Here is a 12523-nt window from a genome sequence, read left to right as displayed (position 1 = left end):
GATATGAAAGCTGGTGTCCGTATCTAATCAAGAATATGATCTTCTACTAAGTAGCCATGTTGCATCAGACAAAGAATCTTGAAGTGTGTTTTTTGAAAGTTTGAATTATTTCATGTTTTTTCAGTTTACTTAACGAAGCAGCATAATGCTTAAAGCATTCTAATATGTAAAAGCTGTGTGGCTCTCTGTAGTTGTTGCTGGTTGTGTCATGATTAGGTATGTGTTTTACCACATCTTTATAATTGCTGTTTTAATGAATCTGCACTCTGTTGAAGCAAGGCTTAGAGATATTTGCTACAGACTCTTTCGAGAGGATGATACCGTTATTATGTAAGGTACTACAAGGAAGAACATTTTAGTCAGTAGATCAGGAACTTTATGCTTAAACTCTTTCGGTCATCTGAGTGGAATCATAGGGCTTTGGTGACACGCTGATGATCAATGACTTTGGTGTAGAGCTTACCCTTTTAGTATCTCACGTACTAGCAGCTTTGCTTTTCTAGTAGCTAAAAGACTAGGTCTGCTGCCAATGTTGGTTTAGTATCTTCTGTAATTAAAACTTCCCAGAAAACTCTTCTAGCTCATTGGTATTATCCTTATTCCTCTACAGTTGTCATTGTTCCATGAGCAAGATTTAGGGGGATCTGAATCCTAACATCTAGCAGAGTGGTAGGAAGAATTACTCACCTAACCCTAACTGGCACACTGATGTTAGAATGTTTTCTGTTGGCAGAATTTCAGCACAGCTTGTCCTACTGAACCTGGCCTGTGTCAGGAATGGCAAGAGTCCCAAGTGCTGCACCGCATGCCCTGTGGATCCTTTTCTTTTCATATACAACAAATGAAGGTACATTTGTCAATGTTTTAAATTATTATAATGAAGGTTTTACTGACAGGATTTTCCCATGACTAGTAAGCAACACCATTACTATTAATTAACTTACACAAAATGTGTGATTTCAAATGTCAGGAATATACATATACTAGAATAAATTCTTAGATTTTTTTTATTTTTATTGACCTTTTCCATATAGGTAAGGGAAAAACAGAATTTCCAGGAAGGAGAAGCTGCAATTTGGAAAGTCATCTCCTCCTTTCCCCACTGTCTTTCTCTGTTGGGCACCTTGCTGCAAATGGGGCTCAGCAATGACCCTTTGTAGGGGACATCTCCGTAGATATCATCGAAGAGTAGAGCACTAGTCTCTTGTTGGCTTACCTTCGTAACTGTTCACTGTGCAGGACCTTGAGGGAGCTCTGCTCCTGAAATGGAGCCTGTTGATCAGCTGTTAAAGGGCATCTGTCAATTTGCATTCTTGGAAGTGTGCAGAATTACTATGTTGGAAAATTTAGTTGATGGGATTTGAACAGATTTTGCAGGCACTTGCTCTCAGGCATTACGTGCCCCAGCTTATTCCTGTGCAGGGGCAGATAACTGGCATGTGATGTGCTGTGTGTTCTTCACAGTCCTTTTGGTCTGGGAGGATGTGGAGCTGCAGTAAGTCTTAATGCTCCTTGCTAGCTCATGGTTATTTTCTAAAGTTCAGCTGGCAGAGGCTGAAGAGGAAAATGTTTTGGTTTTTTTTTTTCTTGTACATTTTTATGATATTTGTTTATAATGACAAGTTAGATATATAAAATCATCTTTTCTGACAATGCATTTTTATTCTTTGGAAAATGAATCTTCCATTTTGCTTTCTATAGTTTTTAAGTAGTTCCACGGTAGTTTTTTTTTTTTCTTTTAGACTGGATATTAGGAAGAAGTTCTTCAGTTTGAGGGTGGCAGGACTCTGGAATGGATTGCCCAGAGCGGTTGTAGGTGCTCCTTCACTGGAGGTTTTTAAGGCCATGTTGGATGAGGCCTTGAGCAACCTGGTCTAGCTGAGAGACATTGTGACAGGGCCATTGATTTAGATGATCTCTAGGGTCCCTTCCAACCTAAGCCATTCTGTGAAATGAAAATTAAAAATAGCTTGTCCCTAGGGGAAAAAAAAAGATGTGTTAGATACTTTCTTGTGTGCAGTGAAACAGTACAATTTGAATTAATAATAAGGATCAGTGTGAGGGCACATTGGCTGGGTCATCTGATCTAGGTAATCCCATGTTCTGTAAATTTTGTAATGTAATTTTAATGTAAAGTAAAATGTAATTTTACAGGTTTTCCCCTCCCATTGACAACATGTTTTAAGTCTCTTCAGCATGGTATTCCAGTTGAGGATTAAAAAAGAAATCCAGTATTTCAGTTCCCTTTTTTAACTACACAAACAGAAAACAAACTGTACTGTATGTGGTTTCAAAAGGAAATTCTCAAACATCTGAGGTTTAAAAAAAATACAGTGTAGCAGAGACAGAAAAGGGAGAAGGTCACAGGAATAGAATACAGAAGATAATTCAGAATTCTGGAAAAACATGAGGACACTGAAAGGCAAGCTGCTAATCACCATAGCTTACCCCAGCAGGAAGAGCTTCATGTAGTCAGAAGTATTCTTGAAAGTCTAAAATCATTAACACATCGAAAAATAATTACGTTAATCTTTAAAGGGCTTGAAATATTAGTACTTTTAAAAGTGAATCTTAAAGTGGGAGAGGGGGGAAACACAACAAAACAATAAAAATGTGAATGGCAACCAAATCTAGACAGCAACAGGATAAATAGATAATGGTACTTTTAGAATCTATAAGCAATGTAGTTGTTACAGTACTGCAGAAGTTTAATCTTTAATTTGCTACTTTTCTGATGTTTCTTGGGATTTTTTTTTTTAAGAATTGGGGACTGTGCAGAACAAAAGGGAACCAAAAGTGGTGCTGCCATCCAGAAAGGCTGTGAGAAGATGGTTCTTATCTACAAGATAAATATCTATACTTAGGAACTAAACCAGAACATTTTCTAATTATTTAAACAGTAATGAAACCATGAGCTGCAGTCAGTTCTAGGTTTATAACCAGTCAGTTTACCAGATACTTTAGATTACGGTTTTTATCGAGTTTTAAAGTGATTCCTTGACGTTGCTGTACATCCTTGTTTGTCTAAGTGAGCCTCACTGAGGTTATTGGGCTTACTGGAGCGATACAGGACTGCTTGGTAGTCAAGTTTTGTGGGAGAGCTTTTAGAAAAGCAAGCTAAAGTTACGTGTGGGTTTTAATGATGGTGAAAGACCACACACTGACACTGCTAAACAATTGTTCCTTTGAGTCAGGGTTTTATTGAAGTACCAGAGGGTCTGGTAGGAGATCCTGTTGTTATATATTGTGTCCAACTAAAAGGCATCTGACCGTCAGGTGTATGACATTTGTAGATACTGTACTGGATGAGAGTATGCAAAAGTTATATCAGAATAAATAACACAAATGGACTACAAGAGTAGAAATACAGGAAGGATAAAATGAAATTATGTATTTTTAACAATAAAGAATTTTGCTTAGGAGGAATAATCTGAAACTTAAGTACCCATTGGAAAGAACAAGCCTGTGAAGCTGCAGTGGCTGAAGAACAAGGACCTTTACAAGATATGAATTGTTGGTGCTTTACTCTTGAATTTGCATGGTAAATTACAAAGCAGAGAGTTAGTAATGTGCCAGGCTCTGTAAACAAAATTTGCCCTTGTATAACTGCCACAGGAACCTTCTAGCAGAATCCTAGTCAGAAAAATATCAATAAAATATTTTAAAAACATTCATATTAAATGATCTAAACATCAGTAATACAGATTAGATCTCTTTAACTTGTGCAAGAAAATGGAGATGTTGTTAATATTTACTAATAACAGAGAAGTTGAACATCAAAAAGGAAAATAGTGGTCTGGGATGATAAGAGTATTGGCTATTTCTGACTGCTTTATTTGGAAATGATCACATTCCAGTGCCATATTTGTCACACAATTCTAATAACAGCATAACCTTACTGTCACATAGCTCCTCCTCTTCTGTTCCTTGTTTCACTTGTGGGAGTGCATTGAAACAATGGAAAATGAGGCTGGAAGGGATACTGAGGACTGTGTATTTCATTTCTCTTTTCAGTTCTAACAAAGATATTTTGACCAATGTTTTCTATTTTTTTTCTTAAATACTCCCAGTGAAAGAGATTGTAAATACAAACATTGGAAGTGCAGAAACTTTGGCTTCCCTTCCCAGTGCATGGAACTATGTGACTCCATCTCTCCAGGTCTCAGAACACTTTCACAACAACATAAAGCAGAAGACAGAGCAGGAGATAATGAGTGAAATTACGAAAAGGTGTATACTAGAAGAAAACCTGTAACAGGAGGATTTTCCAGGCAGTGGGGGAGTGCTCTGTGGAGGCAGAGTAGACCTTCCCTGGGAAGCTTTGAACCTTCATAGATAAAGCATGAATACATGCCTGCAATGATATTGGTCTGACTCTGTTAATTATCTCCACTTGGCTTTTGAACCTTTTGCATTAACACATAGGATAATGCTGTTCTGTAACTAAATGTTGATGTATTTTAGAGCTATCAGAATCAGATTTTCTGTGCTTGGAAGACTGTTGGATGAGTTGTGCCTTCTTATTTCAGTGTTACTTACTACAGACTACCTTATTCTCCAAGACTGTAGATGTTGTCTACAGAAAGGTGGAGACATTTGGTGGCATGCATCTCTTTCCATTTACCCAGAACAGAAAAAATAACAATGCTTTCACTTAATTTATAGGGGGTTGGTAGCTATATTTAGATGGGAAAGTTAATGTTTGTGCTTAGTCCAATTTATTCTTTTGATTCTCTTGATTGTCGTTGTGTGCTGCTTCTCCCTAGTTATGGCTGCAGGACACATGGAGGAATTTGCATGCTTCACTGACTACGACAGAGAGCTGGTTTGTCACTGGAAGGTGCCTGCACAAACAAATTGCTCTAAAGAATTCCTGCTCTACTACAGGAATGAAATTGCTTTTCCACTGTAAGTATTTAATAGGTGTTTAATGTTAATATAATTGTTGGAACTTCATATATCCTATAGCCATTATCGGGTTTGATTCCCTCCCTCTACCATGAGTGTCTGGGACAAAATGTAATCCAGGTTATTCTTCTTGCTAGAAGGAAAATAGCTTACTGCAGTTAACAGCACACTCTGTTCAGTGGTCTACTTTTCTGCAGACCTCTCTGCACTCTTGAGTACAGAGGAGTGATCAAGTCCTACTTGTAGGAGTGGTAGGGCTCTCAAGTATACCCAGCATTCATTTCATGCAGAGTTTTGCCTCCTTCAGGAGAAGTCATACCTGGGTTACCAGTCCATAGCCTGCATGAAAGATACTCTCCTCTGGAGCCCAGGTTGTTATGTCTGCATACAGTCTTAACTCTGTGGTCAGCTCCCCTGCTGACCCCTGCAGCAGGGCCAGTCTTCATCTCCTGCAAAGGAAGATACATCTGGGCTCTCCTGTTCCTCTCGATATGATTTCTCCACGCTGACATCCAAACAACCTCACTTTGTACACTGTAGCAAACTTGTTCCTATACTAGCAAGCTGTTAAGTCCACTCCTTCAGAGGCTGAGGTGTGACAGAAGGTGTTAATTTTTCCTCTGAGGATCCATCCTTAGCTTTCTGTCAAGCTTTTAATTTGTGCCAGACAAATATGCATTTGTTGTGTTTGTATTGTGCAATACAGATAGGGATATCCAAGGGCTGTTGGGGGAAGGTAGATCTTGTGGGAGTTTGAGGGAGCTCGGTTCTGGTTGGGATTTGTTTGGGCTAAGCATTTCTAGGAACTGAGCTTGTTGGTCTCAGATTTGACTAGTTTTACAGACTGGGAAGCTTAATTTCACCTTTTCAAGAAATAGTGTGCCACACTCTAAACTAATCACATAATTTTCTGCGTGTTTTTCCAGCAGGAAACATGAAACAGGCAGAAATCATGTGTGTGTCCCTGAGAATGGAAGAGACAGTTTGTGCACTTGCACAATACATCAGGATTATTTTGTATCAGCCCTCACCTATATTCTGGCTCTGCAGTTCAATGGGAGTGATATGTGGAATTACAGTGTTAAACCAGCCCTGGTTGGTAAGAAACTTCTTCCTTTGTCACCAGGATATTTGGTTCCAGGCTTGCAATCCTACCTAGCTTCATGTCACTGGAGCAGTTTTTTCTTACCTGAGTTGAAAAGTGCCCTGCTGGCTGAAATGCAAAATCCATTTGGCTTAGAAACTTGATACTGGAGTAGTTTCTTAAAGAAAGAACGTAAGAAATGGGGCAAGCAGAGAGTAATTCTTCCTCTAGCTGTACCCTCTCAGCTGCCAGCCAGCATCACGTTGGGGGTTTAGATGTGCCTTTAGTACATTTTACTTGTGGCTGTAGAATTTAAGGATGAAGAAGAATGCACTGCTTCCAGTTTCTAGAAAGGTGCTAGGCTATCCCTACTGAAATTTCTCCCATTCCTGTCTGTGCCATACTCTGATTTTTCGTGCTGGTTGAATCATCGCTCTGAACGGAGATTTCTACAGTAATTGCTGTTGGATTATAACAACCAGTGATAAAAAAGTTTACTCTCGCACAAGACAGAGCATAGACACAGTTTGTGTCACTATTGGCACCTAGTTTGTTTAGAATAGTGTGCTTGTTCACAACACGTTACCTCAGGCACTCAGAGATATCATTCACATACCTTAGGCAGGCATTCACCTGCATTGGTGAGCTGGTTCTTTTCAGAACAGGCTTTTTCCCATATTTTCCAGGCTGGAAGCTGCATCCAGTGCACCAGAAGGTTGAAGTTGCTGTTTGTTCAACCAGCTTGAAGATTCAGTGCTTGTTAATGAATAGCTTGCTGTTGCTCTGGTATCTGTGTGCTACAGCATAGTGAAAAGGGCTAAATGCATGGACTGAGATGAGATTCTGGTCTCTGGTGAATGTTTGTCTCTCTGCTTCTCTCCATCAGTGCTTTCCCATTTCCATGTTCTCCTTTAATTGTATTTTTTTAACATACAGTTAAACCACGGGCCCCCAAAAATCTTGCCATTGAGAAAGCTGAAAATGGTAACTTCAATCTGAGCTGGGAGGAGGGCTACTCTCCTCCGTCCATGCTCTCTGGAGAGCCAGTCATCTATGAAGTGAAATACTGGAGGAAGCACCACCCAGCAGAGGTAAGAGACAGACAATCTCTTAATTTTCTGTCTCTCTGGAGCTTTCACGTTTAAAAAGTCCTCAGAAAAGTCTTGAAACCATTTAATGAACAATGGTGTAAGTGCCACCAAGGACAAGTACCACGATGTCCATGATGACACACTTGCTACAGGTCACGTTGCCCCAAGGTGCTCCAGCTGGGCTGTAAAAGATTGAAACTGTTCTGTCACCCCAAAATGGTCTGCTGCTCACAGTAGACAAGGCAGAGATTGAAAATACAATGCTGCTGTTCCCTGAACTTCATTTACACCTTAGGCATCAGGAAAACAGAGGCTGTTTGTGAGACTGTGGCACACTTGAGGCATTTCAGACACGCTCCTGAACAATCCAGCACTTCAGGGCTGGGCTGCTTCTGGTAGAGGAAGAACATGCATGGCAATATGTCACAAATACCACCTGCTCCTGACAACAAAATGCAGTATCACACACAGCAGTTAGGTACACAGTCCTTCATTCATGAAAGGTCACTAAAACACATAACACTATCATTATTTAATTGCTGTCACCAACTCTTCACTTCATAAAGAAATCGAAATGAACTTTCTTCCTTTCTTTTATTTTATATTCAGGTTTCTGTAAAAGCAATTAACTACCAGGCAAAAAGCTTTGAAATTACTGCAAGCTCCTTGAGGAGAGGCTATGATTACATTGCAAGTGTAAGGTGTAACTATACACACTACCCGGCCTACTGGAGTGAATGGAGTGAAGAAGTTGAATTTCACTATGGCAAGTATTGTAACAAATAGCAGCTTGATAAAAGGATGGTTTAGTTTTGTAAACCAGAGAATCTGTACCCCACTGCTCTTCTTCTCAGACTTACTGAATCATCATCATCATCTTCATCCTTTTGAATGTGCTGTGGATAAACATCCATAAAGGCTTCCAAAGAGACTAAACATAGAAAGGCAGCTCCTGGGGAAACTAAGGAAGAGAAGACCAAGGGAAGTTGAATTGTTTAGCCATATGAAAAAAGGGCTGAAAAGGAATGTGTTTATTTTCTATAAATATTTCATGAGGTAGACACCAGGGAAGGAGAACAGATAGTTAAACTAAAGAACAACATTGACATAAGAGCAAGTGGGTTTAAATGAAAAAGAGATATTTAGGCTGCAAATTAAGCAATACTTTTACTGTCAGAGGGTTTGTAAAAGTCTCTGAAGAGCGACTGGACATGAAGCATAGCAGCACCACAGTAGAGATGATAATGCCATTTGAGGGAGTGTGTGGCAGGTTTGTCCCTGAGAGCTGATAAATGGCCTCATAGTGCATGTTTGCTCTGCCAGCTCCTACACTCACAGTAACTGGCTGCAGTATCTGCACTGATCTTTCCCATGTGCCACACATCATAGCAGTTGGTAACTGTGTGCATTCTTTTGTTTATCTGCTGGAGGCTTTATTTTACATTCTCTAAAGAAGCAATTGTTTTAAGGTGCAAAAGAAGAGCAATTAATGTGGTATTGCCAGTACTTGTATTTATATGCACGTGCCCATGTAAATGTATATGTTTATTTAACAGATCACCAAATAACAGCTGAAGACATTTTGCAGACAGCTGTTCCTGTATCCTGCATACTGATCATGGCAGTGTTTGTGATTTGTTACTTCTGTTTTACCAAGTATGTATCACACTGTTGACAGCTTCTATAGAGTAGCAGTTTGCACAGATACTGGAATTGCCATTGATTAGCTGAATGTATGGTAGTACAAGAGTCTATAATGTTTTTGTTTTCCTCAGCACCTTTATAGAACTGTAGAATCATAGAATTATTTTGGTTGGAAAAGACCTTTAAGATCATTAAGTCCAACCACTAACCCAGAACTGCCAGGTCACCACTGAGCCATGTCCCTCAGCACCACATCTCCTCTGCTTTGAAACCCCTTCATGGCTGGGGGCTCCACCACTGCCCTGGGCAGCCTGGCACAGGCCTTGACGAGCCTTTGCAGGAGAATTTTTTCTTCATATCCAACCGAAACCTCCCCTGGTGCACATTGAGACCATTTCTTCTTGTACCATGGCTCGTTACTTGGGGGAGCAGACTGACCCCCACCTTGCTACAGCCTCCTTTCAAGTGTCTGTAGAAAGCAGTAATAAGGTTTCCCCTATACATGAGCAAATATTTTATAAGCACGAATCAGTTGCGCTCTGTAATTTTCTGAATAGGTAACTGAATATTCTCTATTATTCTTGCTAGAATTGGCTTGATACAGCATCCAAAATGGTGCACTTTGAGTGTTTGTCAGTTTTGGTTCCCAGTCTTTGCTGGAGTTCAGTAATGATGGTTAAATATCTGTATTTCTTTTAAGGGTTTTTTTGTGGTAATGTAAAAGTGGGTTCCTATCTGATTTGCACATCATTTCAAACATGATTAGAAGAACGTGTGACTGTGGTTGTGCAGAGCAGTCACGCACCAAACAAACAAACATCTTTGCACTAGTTTAATTAAAAGCAGCACTTGGAGATGCACAGAACAGGCAGCTTCCTGTTGCTGCAATGCAGATGGCGAAGAGGGAGAGAAGAACGGAAGAGGGAGGTGTACGCTGATGAAGCCAAAATGCAGTCGGAGCAAACAATATTAATTAATCTCTTTCAGAGTGAAGAAAGAATGGTGGGATCAAATCCCAAATCCAGCAAAGAGCCACTTGGTCGTAAAAAATGTCAAGGTAATTTAAAGGCTTTGCAGAAAATACCTTTTCCTAATCACAAGAAGTAGAACATACAATAAGTGCTATTGTCTGGCCAGTGCAGGAGATGCTAAATACAATATACCTGTGTCCTAAATCTCATTTGTATCTTTCTTAGTTTTCAGTTTTGTGCTACATTGATGAAATTAAGTTCCCTTTCCATGACTTAAAGCAGAGTCATATGGAAAACAAAATGTAAGTAAGATAAAGGAGAGAAAAAAAAAGGCAAACCAAACCCCAGCCTCTGCTTTACAACTTAAAATAGTTTCCTATTACGTGTTACATGAACATAAACTGTCCTTTCCTTTTGCCTTCCAAAAACAGAAACTGCAAGAAGTGTCTGGATCAAAGTTTGTCAAGCCAAAACTTCAAGGGAAAAGATAACATCAGAAATGTTGAGAAATCTTGCGATTGCCACAGCAAGTCTGGAGAGTGGTTTCGAAAAGGCAGCAGTGCAGTTTTAATCCCTGAGACAGTTCTGGTTGAAAAGTCTATAGAAATCTGTGATTGTTTAACAGACATTGAGGCTGATAGCCACGAAGAGACTAGTGACCAGCTCACCACGTTTGAGACTTGTGCAAGCAGTGTCAGTCCTTTCAGAGAGCACGCAGAACACAATGATGCACTGGCCAGGATGTTTATTGATCTCCTGGCAGATGGAAACAACAAGCAAGAGAAAGACCTGGACACCAGTGAGAATAAAAACTTTGAGAAACTTGAATCAAAAAATCCATCACAGCAAATTCCAAAGGAAAGCACAGCCCAGAATCAGCAGCCACGTGATATTTTTCATACAGTCTCCCTTTTCACCAAAGCCTCTGCAGATGACAACTGTAGCACACCCAGCAAGAAGTCAGAACAATCAGAAGAATCCTTTGAATCTGGCTATCGGAGCTCCAGTGTAAATTCTGCTTCTCTGGATGCAAGAGATGTTCAGCATGTGGTTGATCAAAGCCTTTATGCATGCAGTTCTGAAAGTCAGCATGACTCGTGTGTCCTATTCCAGGAATCTCCAAATAAACCATCCTCTAGTACCAAAAAAGATAGAGTAATCAACCCTGCACACAAGAGTTTTGATACCCTTGTGTCTCCATCCATGGAGCTGTGTAGCTCAGAATATAAGAGCTTTGACACCCTTACCTCTCCGTCCGTGGAGCCCTGCAGTTCTGCCTGCAGGAGCTGTGACACCCTTATGTTGTCAGCCGTGGAGCCCTGTAGTTCTGCATACAAGAGCTTTGATATTCTTGTGTCTCCATTCAGGGAACCAAGTGGCTCTGCATATAAGAGCGTTGATACCCTTCTGTCTCAGTCTATGGCTGACAGTAGCCTGACTCTGGGTTTTGAAAATGTGTGCTCCTCGCAGCCGTTGACACAGTTTTCAGAGACACCAGAACTTAACTGCAGAGGTCAGCTTTATGGAATCCCTAGCAATCAGACACGTTATACTAACGACAGATGTCCCCACACTGAGCCTGATTTTCAGGACATCTCTTCAGAACATACTGATTTTCAGTCTTTCTCCGCACATGCAAATGACAGGGCTTCAGCTTTCCTACCAGAGGAAGAAATGCATAAGCAAGTAACATATAAAAATGTTCAAAAGAAAGACAATATAATATCTTGCCTCACTGAACCTCAACCATCTAGTTATCAACCTTTTGGTAATGCAGTTAAATGTAATGGTGCATATGGCAGCAATGACAGTGAGGTTATCCCGGGGTCGCTGCATGAACCCTTCGTCCATCATCTGTACAACAACCTGAGAGAAACACCTCCAGACACCGCCATCCGTGACCCACTCCAGAGGACGGATGACCACGTGTGTTTGATTGTGCAGGGGTTTGACTGTAGCGTTGTCCCAGCATCTTGTGAGAATGTCACACAGACCGTTGATGGCAGCCTTTGGATCATCAACTCTAGTGAGCTGTCTGCTGATAGTAAAGATGAAAATACCAACAGAGATGAACAGCTGTTGCATTTGTTAGAGCTGAACTGTCAAGATTTTAACAGCAGAGAAAGGACTATAAAGGGAACAAAATCTAGGAGGTTTAACTCCACTGGTAAAGGAATGCAGGAGAGCAGCAGTAACAGACTATATACTGACTTTCACTGCCACACGCATAACCCCTTGAGGAAACTTGGAAATGCAGGGGAAAATAAAGCGGTGATAAAGCATGTGGCAGGCAGGTGGTGTGGCTCAGCAGCCAGCTTGCCAGAAGAATCACTGGACAGTATTGGGCTAAACTTGGAAAGAAAAATTGCAGGGCTCCTGGTCTCAGACAGGTTGTCACCTCCTCTCTTTGTGGATAACTCCTGTCCTCCTGATTCTCACACCATTCACAGTGAGGGTTCCATACTGGCACCTGCAGTTAAAAAAAGACCAGTAGAACTGTTGAGGGAAAACAACAAGAAGAATGAAAAAAAAATAAAACTTGAACAAGCCCTTGCCCCAGAGGACAACTACTACATGAAGGTAGCCTAGCCACACTTGCCAAGACTGCACAAAACCAGTCTTTGGAAATGAGCTGTATGGCAAATCGAAATGTTGCTTGTTCTTCCAAGTTGCCTGGAGTGAGGGCTGCTGCCGCTGAGGCATGGATTCAGTGGGGTAACACCCGTGCACGAAGCAGGGCTGGCAACTGGTGTGTCCCCTCGGGACAGGAGGGGGTACCACCAAACCTGCCTCCGGCTGTGATGGTTCTCTAAAAGTGGGCAGCA

At 40.8% G+C, this 12523-nt stretch overlaps 1 protein-coding gene across 1 annotated transcript; it reads left to right on the top strand.

The window, feature by feature from the left end:
* The first annotated feature begins 738 nt into the window (after window positions 1-738).
* IL4R (interleukin 4 receptor) lies at window positions 739-12287 on the top strand. Its single transcript, XM_008941301.1, has 9 exons — window positions 739-847; window positions 4767-4912; window positions 5856-6007; window positions 6929-7083; window positions 7693-7849; window positions 8640-8739; window positions 9715-9784; window positions 9924-10000; window positions 10130-12287. Exons 1-9 carry the CDS (start codon window positions 806-808, stop codon window positions 12285-12287), a joined length of 3057 nt encoding a protein of 1018 aa, XP_008939549.1. The 5' UTR covers window positions 739-805.
* Window positions 12288-12523: the final 236 nt, after the last annotated feature.

This window comes from Merops nubicus, unplaced genomic scaffold, assembly GCF_000691845.1.
Source record: "Merops nubicus isolate BGI_N331 unplaced genomic scaffold, ASM69184v1 scaffold14715, whole genome shotgun sequence".
Classification (NCBI taxonomy): Eukaryota; Metazoa; Chordata; class Aves; order Coraciiformes; family Meropidae; genus Merops; species Merops nubicus.
Note: the sequence above shows the minus strand (reverse complement) of the source record. Positions and strands in the feature narration are given on the sequence as shown.